Here is an 18,019-nt window from a genome sequence, read left to right on the forward strand (position 1 = left end):
GCTTAATGTTTTAGATTGCTAGCATAATTTATATAAATGCTAGCACACGAATCATTGTCTGAGTAGGAAAGGCCATCACCCTGCCAACACGATCTATTTCAATATTAATATTTTCCCTCAATTTTCATTTTTGTAGGCCTCAATTTCTTTTAGCTACTGTTTACAAAGAATTCAAGTCAAGATTTCCATGTACTTGTCACAAATCAGAATTGAGGCTATGACTAGAGGCTGTGACGAGAATTTCAACAAATGATCTCATTGCAGGGAGTAAGAACTAACTGCCATTTGTCAAAATGAACAAAAAGAACTGATCAACACTGACAACAATTGTCCTGTCAACAAAAACTGTACCACTCATTGTGAAATGGTGGGCAACTTTGTAGTGAAGAGCACCTTCTGAGACTGCGCCCTCTATTGTCATCGTGGGCAGTGTCCTTTGTTATTACAAAGAGACAGAGGGAGAAAACTGGACAAGACTCAAAAACTTAACAATGATAAACAATGATTCTAGTTGTTTTTGTCTAAGGAAAGAAAGAGAAAGGATTGCAGCTTGACAAACTGGCCAAAACATTAAAACAGTGTAGCCATCTTTCGAACTGTAAATAATCATACAAAAGAGTTTAAATCAAATACTGAAAATGAATTTGTTGGAAACATTACTTGAAGGGTTTAACTGATTAAATAATCGTCTTCATAAGCAGAAAGAAGTTACTGAACAGGACACATGACTGAGTATTTTGGCCTTTCAAATCACAAAGCAGTAATACGCATTTGTTGATTTTTCCAGTCGTCATTACTGAGTCTAGTCAAAGGCATCTATCTTTGAGAATGTGTTAAACGATGTTTATAAAAAACTAAAAATTTACCCTCCATGGCAATTAGCATATTCTGCACATGCCCAGACAGAGCTGAAGAGAACTGCCACAGCATCACATTAAAGTATTTGAAAAAGAAACGATAAAATCTGACCATTTAACAAGTTCACTTTTTGTGGCTGGCTCACAGCAACTTAGAAGACATGATGTCATCACACCTGTTGTCAAAATCCACAGATTGGCCGATAAACAAAGACACATGGAGTAACTGACCAATCACAGACAACCCTCTGAGACCACTGTACCAGCACTCATTTCTTCCACTGATATGTGGGTGTTAATCTACTTGATTTCATGTCTTCATTATGATATATCTATCAGCACTTGACACCTGTCATTTGCAGAAGAGAAGATCTGATTGGTTGGTTTTTACCAGAACAACAATCATTCAGCCAATCAGCAATTGGCTTCATGAAAATAAAAAAGAACTTCAGCAAAAACACCAATGTAAGTTCTTCACAACCATTGATTATAGAAGTTTCTGAGACAGTTCTTCCTTGTGTTAAAACAATTTTATAGTAACAAAATAAACTTTAAGATGGCTTTGGTCGGTAGTGCAGCGTAAGATCTCCTCCACTCTTCCATATAAAATGCTTCACAGTTCTCAAATCCATGTTAGGATCCAAAACCTGCAAGGAAAGATGATTGAATAATCATGATTGATTTTACTGTGTAGTTTTGACTTACAGTATGTACATTGTATGTACATTGTATGTACATTGTATGTTGGAATGTTTTACTTTCAATGTTTTTTCCAGTCTGTTGTCATTGGATGTCTAACATTCACCTTTGTCAAGACGAAACTACTAGAAACAAAAAATTCTTTGCATAGAAAATTGTATTTATATATTCGACCTTTTCACAATCACAGTTTCATGGATATCGTCTTCCAGTAAAGTGGATGCTAAATGACCATAACGATCTAAAGACTTTGGCGAAATTGTATCAGAACTTTACAGTGTATCAAATGTGTAGAATTCAACATCAAACAATTCAAGCTAAAATTCAAATGCTTTTCAGTAGTCTTGTCATGAATTTGGGAACAGGGACAATCAGTTTGGAAAAATACACTTAGCTTGACATTTTTCATGTCCCCAGATATAATTACATTGATATACATGTGAGGAAGGACTTGCACCCATCAAAAGAACTGGTTTACAACTCTCAATAACAATATCTATCCATTCTATTTGCTATTAAATGTACCGACACTGGCACAACCATCCTCAATTATTTTATCACATTCACATCTTTAACACAAGACATTTGTACTTGTACACAGCTGTACAGAGCAAATGAGGCTGAACATGCCTTTTGCTTTTGAATTGTTGATGTGGACAGACAGACAGACATACACACAAACAGACACAGATATCAAACTTAATAGTAAGTCCTTATCACGTTCCCCAGTCATGGTATGTGGTACATTGATAATTCTATGATGTAACTGAAACAAATTCATATTTCACGATCATAACTCATCTACAAAACAAAACAACGTAATATAGTCGGATTTTTCATTCATTCCTTTTATCATCTTACCTGATCTTGACATAGCAATTCAACTTTGTCCTCTGCCATTGACGCTGTGTCTTCGTCTTTCTCCGGCTCTCCTTTATCAGTTGACGATGCCGTCGTCTGGGAGACGTTGTCCGCCCCCATCACTTTCTCGTACACGTGTTCTAGTACTTTACGGACTTGCAACATGTCACTGGCCGATAGCCTGTCCCTAAGGATGGAGACAAACAGCGAATCAGGAAAAATGTATGAGGGAGGTGAGTTTGCTTAAATTTGATGAAACGTTTGTTTTCACACGTAGAAAGCAAAGACCTCATTACTTGTAAAAGGATGGCATTATGAATGACAGTCAAATGTGTATTGCATTGATCAGAACTATGGTGAAGTGACAACCATGTGAAAATAAATGTGCACAAACTACCTTGTTATTTCATCCTAAAGAACACTTGTGTTCAAACGGGCAGTTTACTTTGCATGACATATGAAGGTGCAGCATCTATATGGCTGAATATACATATATGCAAGTTAATAATATGGCTGAATATACCAGTATGTATGCGAGTTCATAACTGCAGCTGTGAGTAATGACTGTTCATTATAAAAACGCAGGGACAACCATTCTCAACAGCAAGTTGACTCCCTTTCAACATAATAGAACAATCCCAACATACATAATCTTCGTGTACCCTTGTCACATTACAGATACTAAAGTCTCTTGGCAAAGAAGAGCAGAGGTCTTAAGTACTCACTTTTTCAAGGATTTGATTCCAGACGATGAATGGGGTTGTACAAAGAACGGAATCTTGTTGAACTTAGGCGTGTTCCTCTGAAAAGACACAGTAGCAAATTTTATGCTTAGATTCACAGATGCAGAAGTACCGTACACACACAGATGTACTCAGGGAGTACTCGTGTATGGTACACTTGGACTTCAATAGATCACATGACCTTGGTGGCCATATTGGACTTCATGAAAATCCACAGAATGGCATATTCTCAAAATTACAAGGCAAATCAACTTCTAATTTCTTGTTCTTTTTGGCGTTACAACGTGTATTTTATAAATGTGAAAAATATTACATAGTGTATACTATTGCATTCATAAATAATTTGATGTATAAAGCTCAACTGTTATAGGTACGACATATGCACGCCATATGGTGTGTCATATGTTGTGTCTCAACCAATGAAAATATCTCACAAAAGTCATTCTAGTTTCTGATTGGGTGATAATGGCATTATAATATCTCAATGACCTCTCACCTCTACCGTGATATCAACGACCCAAAGTGGCACATTTTCATTGAGCAGCATGCCCTCGGTGTCGCCTCCCGCATCACGACAAAGCAACCTGAACAACGTACGCCCGCCGACTTCACAGAAGATCACCGGTGTGTGACCGGGAACACTGAAGTAGCCATTTCCAGTCTTCAGCGTGCCAGGCTCCATACTGAGGTTGATGTCGTTGGGACTCATTTCGTCTCCATTCACTGTAAATGAATGATCAGGAAAATCATATGATTCTTTATACAGCTCCTTACACAGAAATAATGTTTCTTAGGTGACAAAAAGTAACATCTTTGAATTTCAATTGTCTAACTTGCAGATATCTTTTTCATTCTAAACTATTCAACTTTCAAATTTTTTCTCATTTACAGTACAACTACAGACAAAGCAGGTTTTTTTAATTTTCACACTTCAAATCCGAATCAAGAAAGTACACATAGTGTCACCATACATTTCACAATAGCACAGAAAAATACACAAGAACAGTTGAAATATTAGGTTTTCGTATGAAGATTTGCAGAATAAGTGAGTGTACATTTCAGTGGATTTCATCCTGGAATACAACTTACTGTGGTTGCTCATTTCATCAGGATGTATCGGTGTGTGTGTTCTAGGCCAGTGTTCCAACAACGCCTGAAGCAACAGACCACCAAAGTTGACTGAAATCAAGAAAACACAGCAAAGATCAGCCTTAATGTCAAAAATACATGATTTTCCTCAATCATATTGTATTGTATGTTGTAGTGCTTTGAGGCATACCATTTTCATTTCAGGACCAGGGCACCTGTACTACACTTAGCTCTCCTGTTGGTTTTTCTGGTACTGGATTTTTGTTTGCTGAAACAAATACTGAACATTTGTGTTGCAAATCAATTCAACAACTAATTTGCCCTGTCCGTTGACAGATGCTGGGTTCTCCACAAGGGGATTTTAGAGGTGGACCACCCCTCTGTTTTTGGAGCAGTCTATTCATATGTTAATAACTGTACGAAAGAATATGTTTTCACAACAAAAGAGTATGCAAATTATATATTGTTATGTAAATTTGCACCCCTCTGTTTTCCCAAGCCATGGAGAACACTGCAGAAGTGTTATTCTGATTGGATGACATGTGATAAGCCACTGTTCGAGCTGGTCTTGAAAGTTTCATCACAAAGTCCCTGTGTACAGTCACATCTGGCCGATTGGCAACGTGTTACACTAACTGTACAATTCCTCGCTGACATAAAAACTTCACATCCATCTCACCTTTAGCATCAGTTCCTTCATTGGGTTGAAGTCCAACATCTTTGGCGGAGACCCACGCAGCAAAGCAGTCACTCTCTTCAAGGTGTATGCATAACATCTATAAACACAGGGTAGAAATAAATCTTTAATGTACAGTGACAATGTGATATCAGGTCAAGTTCATTGAGTCTAACCATATATTTGAGCAGCTAACCTGTTTGTGTTCGTTTTCAAGGTCAAGCCTGTAAAAGTTCATCAACAGGATACTTTCAGCCACTTGACCTTCCTAGTAGAAAAGTGGGTTGAATCAGCCCTGCAGCATACATGTATCAAGGTAGTATTAACATATGCACGGTATATTCATGACTATTTCTTCAATATGAAATTCTTATCATAATGACCCATCATCAACGATGCGTATTTATGTACCTTGGATCACACATTACATCTGCTGTGTTATGCATTTCACAAACTACAGTTTTGTCAAGTTGCATCTTTGTAATTCTCCTGCTTCAAATGTGAAGATAATCTAGATGGGACCATAGGATAATTGTGGGGCCAGTAGCTGTAAATTTGATGATTTTTCCACTATTTACATTTTTTAATGTCAACTACAGTTTCTTGTTCTACTCCCAAAAACAAGTGGAGCTCATGGGTGAAATAGGTTTTGGAAGGCTCAAACTTCTGACAGGTTTCTGAGTTAGACACATTTTCTACAAAATCTGAACAGTGACTGAGTGTTACACAAATAAATGATTTTCATGTTGTAACCATGGTGTACAGTTGGTTTTCATTTGCACAAGACGGACCCCTCCTTCTTTCCCTAAATGCAATGTTTTGCTTGTCACTTTACTGTTTAATACATCAATGGTTCTTATAGGAAGACAGTTGTATATGAGTTGAACTCACCCCTATTTTCAGATCCACACTGAACCAATTCGGCGCATAAACTCTCTTGAATCTGTTTTTTATTTCAACTTCAAGGTCAACTTTACCCAAATCTTTGATTTTGCAAGCCTGAAAGGAAAGAAAACAATAAACAGCCATTTTAAACATTCTTGATCAAAAGAAAGAGAACTGGTTGAGGCAGAATACGCTCATCAAGTTTTTTTGATACTAATATTTGTATAAAACTTATCCAGTCCACTGGTTATGTGGACTTTTTTACATCATGAAGAGTAAATAAAGTCTTACTGGGTTTTTGTGTGAAAATCAAAACTTTACTTTTTCTTGTTGGCATAAACATAGGATATATTGCCATAGGACATACCGGTAGGATAGGATATATTGGCCATATTTTAATTTCACTCATCAGTGCATTGTGGTTAATTTATTTCTTTAATCTAAAACTTTGCAATGTGATACGTGATTACTAGATTTTTCAGTGAAAGACTTGTAAAAATATTCAGTCAATTTTGGACAGTCCAAAAAAACTGATATTACTAACTTTACAAGAGAAAAGAAAAAGACATAATGAAGCTTGAACATTTATTGTTTCATCTGCTTCTTCTTTTGTGTAAAACAATTGACAATGAATTTCATTGAAGGAATTTCATTCATGTCGGTCACCAGATATCTACTCTGTCCCTGCTTGTAATGATAACAATGAATGCTTTGATGACATCATTTATGATATATAACAGAAATTATGTCATCAGCAAATTTACATGTTATGTGTATAAGCAAGGAGTGAGTAGAGCTCTGATGATTGAAATTCAACATCTTTCAGTAAGCACACAAACTACATAAATAACTTCTTACGTGAAATAAAATAACCAAAATAATTTATATAGATAGGGATTTTGTCCCTTTATGCTGGGGCAATGACTGTGCTTTTAAGCTGGGTTTTGGCTCAAATTTGTGACATGCAACCAGTGACGTCTTCAGCATTGGTGACACTTGTGCCAGCTGTGCAACTTGTACACTCCACTGAAACTTGAAAGACCCATCACTTAAGAGTCTTTGCTTGCACTCCCTTTCTTCAAGTCCTCATCAACTTCTGAACTCAATGAACTTTTGTGTCACTAACTTACCTTCAACACATCCCATAGAGCCACAATGTCATCTGTGTCTTTTGTTAAAATATGTCTTTTGTCATTGAGTACATGATATTGGACTATACTGGCGCCACCTAGTGTTGAAAAAATTAACAGAATTCAACAATCTCTTTAATTTACTACTGTAAAGCCCGTAAAAAGTTTAGCACACTGTAGTAGCCTGTATATTCAAGCTTTTCATGATGGGCTGTCATTTTTGTGTTTTAATAGCAATTGTTAGGGAATTACTTGTGATGTCAGGTATTTTGTTTGCATATTCAGGCACCAAAATTTTCCTCTGCTACCAGTCTTCTTGGCATAGTGTGCTTATGTTGACTAATTAATTTAAGCCAGTGAAGTAAATGAACTTTTTCACAGCCTTCTTTCACTAAATACAAAACTTCGATTTTCCCCCATATAGAGGTAGTCACAGTAGAGTGGCCATTTTGAATTTCAAGTATCAATACATTTTACATGAATTGTTTCACTCATAACAGAAATTTGCCCAATTTTACTTTGGTTAGAAAGTATACAACTTAGTTTCCTTGAAGAAGGTTAGAGTGAAAGAGCAAAGCTTTACATTTTGAGGCATTTATTACCTTAAAATGGACATGTCTGTTAAAAACAAAAACATAGCCTACAAAAGCTCAGAGCTCCCTGTCCTCTTAACTATTTCTTTTATAAGGAAACAATTATTAACATCTTCATTTTATCATTACTCCAGAGGCAAAAAGAGATACCTTTGTCTATTTTCTAATTGAAAAGAAAAATTCTCAAAGAGCAAGCATAGACACAACCAGTTCAAGTTGCTTTCTTACCTTTGATTGTAAATTCTGGCTGGGCATAGATAGGCTTGGGACGATCGTTGTCATAGTCACCAGACCCCCTGGCACTTTTTGACTTCAGTGACTGAAATGTATCAGAACAAGACATAGTCATTTTACATCACGTTCCAAAATAATAGTGTATCAGATTTCAATATACATGCTAACTTGATGACATTTGCCTGACTGAGAGTGTGTGCAGTTGATAGGGTTTCATCAAATTTCTATTGCTTTTTATTTGCTGTTGCCCAAAATACAAAAGTGGCACACCTGGCTTGTACATACTTCGGATAATCTTTAACCACGTTTGACTTTTAAATTTTAACTGTCCTCTAGCTTTGAGAATGTTCTATCTGATTTTATTCAATTCGTTGCATGTGACAGCTTTAGAATTACCACTGGAGTAAGAGTTTAGATGATAAATTTCATTCATGTTTGTGCTAACAGACAAAAGTGCACAGAGATATCATATGTAACCCATCCCCATTTTTGAGTATAAAGATCCAGCCATGCCATTGGAAACTATGGGGATACACCAAAATTTAGTGGTGAAAGCATTAACCCTTTAATCAGCATGGTTTTGCCCAAACCCATTGTTATCAATAGTGATTGTGGACCTATTTACAGTAAATGGGTATGAACAGTTAAATGTATTTTGAAGTGATCTGTCTGTCTGTCCTAAAGAATAGAAAGTGACCTGACAGAATGTCCAACCTACCCATTTATTTATATTTGACTTGGTAGTTGCCACCCACAGAGCTGTCATCAGCCAAGTGCATCTGTAATACCGGCGCACTCTCCTCACATACTAGAACACTGCTGTCAGGAATACGCATGTCTGTTTGAAAGATTCTTCTGTCCCTGCCTCCCGACCAAAACGTAGAGAACACATCGTTGGCCTGCAGTGACCAGACTCCCTCGTCGTGTATGCGATATGTTGCAATGCACCGCTGCTGACCGATTGACCAGAGTCTGATTGTGCCATCAGAACTCCCTGATAAACACTGTGGATGGACAGAGAAATGTGAGCAGTGAAGCAACGTCAAAGGCAGTGATAATCTAGAAATCTAGCCAACGTATCAAGTCAGAAGTTATTGTATAAAGGTCAGGGATAGTTACACATGTCCATAACATTTTGATTGCTGTATGCAAATTCACAGTATACGCCATGGTTACTGCACCATGGAAACAGTGTATGTACATGATACTCATTCACTGCTTAAATTTTATTTTGAAACATTTGTTGTTCACTGACCTGTCAGTGGTTTAAACTCCCGATAACCTATTTCAGCAATTTATTATATTTGGAGTATAGTATATTCAAATAATAATTTCGCCATTGGATTTTCAAACTTCAAAACATTCATTGAAAGGAGGGATTTGAGGTCAACAAATGCAATGAGTGTACTAAGCCATGTGTGTGTTTCCCTTGTCTTTTATTGTCTTTATCCTTCAAAGCAAGGAAGATGTTCTACACCATATAATAGGCGGTGTTTTCCACCGCTTGGAAAAACAGAGGGGCAACCAATTTACATTACAATGCATAATTTGCATATTCTATAGTTGTAAAAATATATTCTTCTGAATAGTCATTAACATAGGAATAGATTGCTCCAAAACAAGAGGGGTGGCCCACCCCTAAAAGTAAAACTCCCCTTGTGGACAACCCTGCTTGAGTATGTCAATGAAATCATGAAGGATTGTGACATGAAATTGTCTCTCACCTGTGTTCCGTCTCTGTTAAGTAGCAATGCTTTTACATTGTCTGTGTGACCTTTCAACTTCATTAGTTTTGCACATGTGCGTGGATCCCACACTCTGAGGACCTATGATGCCAAAAACAATGACAATAATACAAACGTTTGATGCGACAATGATAGGCAATGAGAAATAGGAAGTAATGTTTTTGATGAATGATGGATAATTTTAAGGGCCAGAAGGGTACTGTAATGGTAGTTCTACCTGAAATGGGGTATTTTTGCTCTCTAAGTAGTATTTTTACAGGAAGGGAACTTCCCTACAACATCCTGTGGCGTCACCTATCTTATGACTGATAAGCGCCATAAACTCTTCAATTACAAACAGCCCCATCAAAGGGCAATAATGTGACAAACAAGTACTGTGTGTGCTTACCTTTTCTGTTGAACCGGAAACAATCGTCGTTCCAGCTTGGTTCATTGCTAAACTATATATACTGTCTTTTTGTCCACTTAGTGATGACGCTGGGAAATTAGAGAAAATGAGAAATCAATGATGCTGACCTTCAGCCATTGTCACCAACCTTTGGACAGTCATGAACCCCATTTCCAAATGGTATAGTATTATATATTATTGCCTGAATACATGCTATTATGTCCGAGGGAAGGTGCAAATATGCCCGACGCCAGGGGGTCAATTGTCTCCCGCTGCAAGGGCACATAAAGCCATGTATTTAGGCAATACTATTTTATTACATGCCTCTTCACAATGCTACATAACATTAGTTACATGCAGGTCATTTTCAAACAATTTTACCATTATCGACCAGCATCAAACAGATCTAACGAAAGTCCCAATAGCAGTGCGCGCATGGATATTTTACATCTAGCGTTAAGTGTCTACTTTGCCGTCGAAAACATTGAAAGGCTTCACTGGCCCGGGTAACCATGGAAACCGGTCAGTACATCGTTCACAGGCCCGCTAACATCCCGGATGTTCCTATTCAAATCAATGCACTGATTTGTAGTCACCTCGAGGCATGTAATAAGCATCATTAAGGATGACATCGGGGAAAGATGGACCACAGATAGATATATTGGGTTTGACAGAATGAAAGGGAGGGATGTCTGTTTTGGTGATATTTCATTACACTTTTGTTTGGAAATCTTTCTAATGTTGATTTTGCTCGGTTACAAATGAAACTACATTCTGCAGGGCTGAATTGCTACAACCTTTTGTCAGACACATCATGGAACTTTATAGTAGTATTTCTCCAAATATGGGTAAAGTATGGCATTGTGGAAAACCTTACTCATCTGACCCTGCCTTAGATTTCACACATTAGTGTATTGTACTGAACTACTCAACTGTTTTCACAAAAAACATAAAACAACTGTTTTCACAAAAAATAACCCAGGCCCTGTAACTAAATAATAGTTCTGAATGCAAAATTTGTTACATTTAAAGTTGCCCTACTGACAGTGGGTAAACCTACCTGTATAGATGTCTTATGGGGTAGCCATTAAATATGGCACTTTTTAAAGATTTGCCACTGAAAACTATTATACATGTATTGTTGTCAACTGGGCACATATTAACCCTTTCAAAGCCATGGTTTAGCCCTAACCCATTGTTATCAATGTTGATTGTGGACCTGTCTAAAGGAAATAGGGTTGAACAGATACACTTACTTGTAACTGTGTTATTTGATGCTGTGAGTGCTGTCAGTGTGTTGACGTCCCAGAGGAAGATCTGTTTGTCAAGTCCAGCTGATGCAACGTGTTCTCTGTCCTTGGCGTACGCCAAAGCTTTGACATAGTCCTTCAAGGAATGACAAAGAACAAAAATTGAATATAAGTTACTATGTTGAAGCATACAAAATTTGAGTTCTATAATTAATACAAAGGACAGTTTAAACGTGTATCATCTGTATGCTCTCTTTAATCCTAATTGTCTGATTATGTTGAATTTTAGTGTAGTGTAAAAGACCTTTGAAAGAAGCATGTGGATTCATTCTTAAAGATGTACTTTATCACACAAGATAAATCTGAAACCGAATATGAGTCCAAATGAGCACTCACCTTGTGCGTTCGTAATGTTGACATACAAAAACCTTTGTGTGCGTTCCATACCTTGACTGTTGTATCTGAAGATGCAGAAATTACTGAAAGAGCAAAGAAAAATTTGTCAACCAAACAGTGGGACTCTACAGCCTACAAAAAAACAAAGCACCACGCTTTGAATATGTTTATTCATTGACAATGGATGGTTCCTTCTAAAGAAAACCGGGTTGATCTTTACGGGATGAAATACCGGATGAGGTGTCTGATTTCTGTATGCACAGGTAGGTTTCATGTCTACCGTAATTAAAGCAGCAATCTTCAATCTCTAGTTCCACCATTAATTAGCAGTTGACAGTTCATGTGATTTTTATGCATTGCTCTCCTTTGAAAGTTGTTTTCAGTTGATTTGTTACGAGGCAGTGCTGATAAATAGCCTTCTCTTTTAACTTCCCTGAAAGCTCTGGAGATTGAACTTACATGTCCTCCCTCCGCAACATAATATGATGTCGTTGACCCAGTCTGTGTGATGTTCCATAGATTGCACATATGGGTCCTGTCAGAAGAAGGAGAAAAGTTTTACACAACACAACCGACAAACACTTGTGCAAGCTACGTGACTTTGAAGTAACAAATGTAAAACTTTTTGGTCTCCTCTGTCAGTGTTTTTAGCTGAAAAGTTTACTGATAGATGTGAAAGTTGTGGTCAGATGTGCTGATGCCAATGTCTACATGTACATGTACTTTACAGCAGAGGAACTCCACTGGTCTGAGCAGTAACTATGCTCCCTCAAACTAAGTCAATTTGATATGACACAGTGGGGGGGTAAACAAATGTACTAGCCTGACCTCATGGGCTAGCAATTTTTTTTTGTCCAAGTTAGCACTTTTTTTATAACTAGCTCAGTAGACTAGTATAGTTTGAAAATCAATGAGTGCAAAGAACTTCTATAGCATGTACTTCCACAAAATGCATTGTCAATGCTACATAATCCAAGGTATATTAGTGAAATATTTCCATTAGTTAGTATAATTTGAAGTGTGTACAACTGTGTTGGCCATGGGGCTAGTTAATTCTGATGGCAAGCTAGTACTTTTTTGGAGCTACTAGCCATTGGGGTGGTGGAAGAGGAAAATGATTTGCTAATCCCTGCACAGACTCAGGAGTTTTCTCTCTGACTCAAGAAAATTTCAGACATCACATGTATCTGTACAGGGTTGACTATCGGAAATTTCCCAAACTGACTGAAAAAGTTTTGAAATCTTCAAAGTTAGAGGGCGCACTGTTACCTATGACTAAAACTTACCTTTACGTTGTTCAGATTCCATATCCTAATGATAGAGTCTCTACCTGCAGAGTATAATCTACTGGTTGAAGGATCTAGTTGTATTCCATTGACCCCTGACCTGTGACATCTTTCAACTTCATCTCGTATTACAAAAGACACCTGAGAAGCGATAGAATGTGAGTCAGAGGATGACGTTCACTTGTGACAAGGTTTTCTTTGGTGTGTTTGTTTTTGAGGTGGAGTTTATAGATCAGTATCTCAAACTTGACTTCTGTGCATTATATTGCATACTGTTGGCTTTCTCTCTGTCTTTCAGTCAATTTGAGCACTGAAAGACACATATGCATGATGTGACTTGTCAATTACGCCATGGTCAGACACATGCACATGGAGAACACACAGGTAAAATGGAAACAGTATTACGTCTCAGTTAACAGTATCAATATGGAGGTAACTGCTAGCTGCTAGGGAAACTTAACCGACTTTGTTTTGTTTCTGTATTATCATAGTTGAGGGGTCCTACTAAAAACTGCCCGGCAATGCCCGGCACTGCCCGGCACTGCCCGGCGACAAACAGGGCACTGCCCGGCACGAAATAAGCGCGTCAGTTATCACAAGAAGTTTATATCTACATACCACAGACCACTAACTCTTATAAAAACCTAAAAAACGATAGTTCAAGCCTCAAAAACGTCGATTTACTGGTCTTTAGTTACGGCGTTTGTAACCTTACGCTGGGCCAGCTAGCCCTCAGAATAATGAATTGTACATCGATAACATCAAAAGTGGAAAAAAAGAACCGGGAATCTGGAACTGTCAAATGCAATATGCAAGCACTTGCTTTCGGACACCCCATCCAGCAAGACTTCAAAGTACAAGGCGAAGTTTCGTTTAAATTTCGATAGGCTACTACCCCTTCTCTCAGTAAATAGTTGGTTCTGTAAACAAGATTGCGTAGGGCCGGCCCAGCGTAGGGTTACGAACGCCGTAACTATAAACCAGTAAATCGACGTTTTCGAGGCTTGAACTATGGTTTTTTAGGTTTTTAATAAGAGTTAGTGGTCTGTGGTATGTAGATATCGACTTCTTGTGATAGCTGACGCGCTTATTTCGTGCCGGGCAGTGCCCTGTTTGTCGCCGGGCAGTGCCGGGCATTGCCGGGCAGTTTTTAGTAGGACCGTAGTTGAGCACAAGCCCATATTCAACTACCGCTGCATTGCTGTCAGTGTCAAGTTGAACTTGACCTTGTACAAGCACAAATGCTCGAGTACTTCTATGAAAAAATACCTGGGGCCAACAAGCAAATCTGAAATAGTTGATGAACGAGTATTTCAAATAGATAGCCTTGTGTACATGCACTCATAGCCTACTGCAGAGTCTGCGGTAAAGGTCTATCACGTATCAGTGACGATCGAGGCCCGCAATCGACGACCGTGTGTGTGACGGGGTGCGTGTAATCAAAACATGGAAAAGTTCCTGTCGGATAAATCCCCACCGGGGAACTTTCCGCTCAGAAATAAATTAGAAACGACTGTCTAGGGTAAGAAAGAGCACTATCTATACAGTATTTCACCTTGAATTGGAACAGCTGATCGGGTAATCAGAGCCGAATACGGCTTCTGCATATGTACGATCAACAATAGCCGATAAAACGTTGGGTGTGTTTTGATGCGTACGTACGCCCTTCCTGGGCCTTTTGACCCCTGACGGGTTATGAGAACAAGTCAATGGAAGGTTCTACCCATGTCGGTTTGCGAACTTCTCATATTTCAAATGAATGACAAGAGTTGTGCGGTAATTGCAACTAAAACAATTTACCTGGACCTTTTTCCTGGCGACGCTCGGCTGCCTATGATGGACCGCCATCTTGAACGAACAGATATTGATGACGTCACTGAAAGTGGGCTCCTTTCATGACCTACTTTTGCTTCCGCTCAGATGACCTTTCAGATAAGATAGCATCACGTGTGTGCTTGCTCGGCTTCATACACACGATCCCTAAAGTTATTCTTTCAGCAAAAAACTCACAGTTCGCGGTAAATTTTACCCTTTTTCATCACGGTCAACATAGAAAAAACATAATCCATCAGGGCGGGTAGATATCTACCGTGCTCTGCTCCGGGCGGTATAAGCTTACGGCCTGTGGTGGGAGGTCGTAAAGTAAAGTAAAGTAAGCCTTTATTGAAATCGTATCCCAGTCGGGATCTTGATCATAAAGTACAATAAAGGTTTTGCAAAAACAACAATGTATAACGTCGTATAACGCCGGGAACACACAGCACGGAACGCAAGGCAAGGTAGATATCCAATTGGGTGCCAAGAGGGAGGCTAGGATGAAACCCGGGGTAAGGGACTGGTCAGTTTCTTCGGCTTGGGGGGGGGCGGTGGATTATTTTTTGCCGACGTCAAAAAGTGGCTGACCCCCCTATTCCAAATTTTGAAAACAGGGTGACCCCCTGCGACAACGGTAAAAAAAAGGTGTACACACACACACACACACACACACACACACACACCACACACACACACACACACACACACACACACACACATATATATATATATATATATATATATATATATATATATATATATATATTACATATATTTTAAACAGTCATTCTGTGTTTTAATGAAACTGTTGACATGTCAATTTTAAAGATGGGAATTTCAAAGTGTCAATCTTAAAGTTTAAATACAGTACATTTTGAATGAGCTGTAAATGTGTTTCACACTTTCTATGCTTAACCAGATGTCCTGAACTGTTGTACGGAAATGGATGTCAATCATTTAATATCAAAGAGGAAAAAGCAGTAAATCAAAAACTTTGATGGGTGTTAAGACTTGCCAGCCATCCAATTAAATCTCCTGAGGAGCCATAGAGAGGTATTTTAGCCAAATCTGATGTATGCAGTGTCTAAGAGGACCTTTTCTTTTAACATTGAAACCATAAAAGCACAGCTATTATGAGAAAACTGCCTTTTTTAACTCTTATTTTGGTCATAAAAAAGCATCTTTCTACAGAAAACCTGAGACACAAAGGAAAATAGTTGCATTAATGAGAAGGAAAGATACCTTGTCATTTTTCTATCTCTAAAATAAGTCACTGTATCAAATATATATTGTGAAATATTTGTGCATGTTGCTTTCTCATACTGAATTCTCATAGAGAAAACAGAAAAGTATCAGGAATTTGTCATGATTTTCATATGAACTGCAGGTTTCATAATGGTACACTTTCACTTAGCAAACATCAAGATATCTCTGACATATATCTCTGATTTATCAAAGTATGGCGCCCAAAGGGCGCACCGAAAAATATGAAATATCCTGATATCTCTGATATATATGTCTTGCATATTAAAGTCATGCACCGGAAGGACGTGCTGAAAAATGTCTGATATATTAAAGTAATGTGCTCAAAGAGCACGCTGAAAAATATTAAACATACAGATATCTCTGATATATGTATGCCTGATATGTTAAAGTCGGGTGTGCTGAAAAATATGTCTGATTATTAAAGTTACGCGCCCGAAGGGCGCGCCGAAAAATTCAACTGAATGATGAAATTTGTGGCTGACACGATGCATTTTAGGCAATGATGAGCCTGTGTCAAAATTCAAAAACACACTGACCCCCCTATTGGGCATTTCAAAAACAGGGTGACCCCCCCCCCCATGAATCCACCGGCCCCCAGGCGGAAGAAACAGAAGTCTGTCTTTGGGTGAAGCGAGGTTGGATGGCTTTTCAAATGGGGAGAGCACAAGGCTTCACGGGCTGAACAATCAAATAAGTCAATAAAAAACCAGACAAATAACAATAGAATAAATAATAGAGACAAAAAGCAACAAACAAGTAAACCAACACACAAATAAAAAAAATCCAGTACGGGATGGACCAATTGCCATTTCTCGGGAACTGGAGGAAATGGGTATGGCAACACATTAATTAGCCCATTTTTTCAAAGGTTACCTTGCAAGATTTTTTATGGTCCGGTAGATCTAAGTCAAAGCAATTTTTTTTAAACAAAAGACAAAATACCTACTTGGCAAACGAAATTTGGAAATGATTAGGATCAGTGTCTGTTATGTGGACGTCATGAGAACTTCCAAAAACAGATCCTGATAGTATCAGTGATACTTCTTGCTTTTTCAATATATACAAATCAGGAAAACTTTCAACTCTACCTATCTGTAATTCCCATTTTGTCTGTATTTTTAGAAACAGCTTATGTAGTTCTTTTGAAATTCACTTTGCTGGTTCCTACAGATGTTCGCATTCAGATATTTCAACTGATAAGTTATGACAAAATTAGCTGTGTTGATTTTAGAATAGCTTAGCTTTTCGGAATATTAAAAAAATATAAGTTTCTGATTGCTTGAAGTTGAACTTCGATTTTCGGATACCTATTATTCCAAGAAATTAGCTGTTTTATAATTCTTCATAGAAAAAATGTTAAGAAGTTTGTAAACAGAACAAGTCGATTTTTTGAGTACAATTAGTTTTAGGTTTAAGAAAGTTTGTGAAGTTGTTTTGAGTTCAAAACAAGAGTTGTATATAGTGTGTATGTACTATGTAGGGGAACAGGTGATCGCAGCGTTGCTTGGATATTCCGGTCTCAGGCCGAAGGCAAAACCTCCGTACTACCCGGAGATTCGGTCTTTGGTCCGGCCTCACACTCCCGGCCTTCGGCCTTCGACCGACTATACAAGCAACGTTACGAGCACTTGAGGGTACTGCTGCAGGAATTCAGGAGGGGTGTGGAGATTTTACAGTTTGAACAGGATTTAGGGGGAGCTGAAAGTAATCTTCAAAGTTTGATCATAAACTTACAGATTGGGGATTTGAATTTTTTAGGATATTTACAGGTATCTTAAAAAAATGAGATTTCAATTGTAATTCCTCCAGCTCCCCTCACCCCTCACTAGGTGTTAAGCTCAACAACGACGGTTCTGCTTCTGATCATATTAGCCATGTCTGCAGGAAAGGTTTCTATGCACTATCTAGAATTGGCAAGATCCGCCCATTATTGGACAAACCTACAACGGAAAAGATGGTTCATGCATTCATTACGTCTCAGCTTGATTATTGTAATAGTCTCCTGTATGGTGTCAATAAGACGCAGCTGGATCGCCTACAATCACTTCAAAATGCTGCGGCTCGTCTCGTCTCCCGGACTCGGAAATTCGATCACATCACACCTGT

At 38.2% G+C, this 18,019-nt stretch overlaps 1 protein-coding gene across 1 annotated transcript; it reads right to left on the reverse strand.

Annotated features, from left to right (window-relative positions):
- Nucleotides 1–1,249: 1,249 nt before the first annotated feature.
- On the reverse strand, nucleotides 1,250–14,780 carry LOC139115329 (WD repeat-containing protein 48-like). Its single transcript, XM_070677355.1, is given in 18 exon segments — nucleotides 1,250–1,504; nucleotides 2,418–2,604; nucleotides 3,143–3,219; nucleotides 3,657–3,883; nucleotides 4,250–4,339; nucleotides 4,929–5,025; nucleotides 5,817–5,924; nucleotides 6,941–7,038; nucleotides 7,762–7,852; nucleotides 8,486–8,528; nucleotides 8,530–8,771; nucleotides 9,492–9,593; nucleotides 9,901–9,989; nucleotides 11,157–11,286; nucleotides 11,547–11,629; nucleotides 12,006–12,081; nucleotides 12,833–12,973; nucleotides 14,633–14,780. Coding segments are annotated over 18 exon segments (2,025 nt in total). The 5' UTR covers nucleotides 14,681–14,780; the 3' UTR covers nucleotides 1,250–1,408.
- Nucleotides 14,781–18,019: the final 3,239 nt, after the last annotated feature.

The sequence above is a fragment of the Ptychodera flava genome, chromosome 17, assembly GCF_041260155.1.
Source record: "Ptychodera flava strain L36383 chromosome 17, AS_Pfla_20210202, whole genome shotgun sequence".
NCBI lineage: Eukaryota > Metazoa > Hemichordata > Enteropneusta > Ptychoderidae > Ptychodera > Ptychodera flava.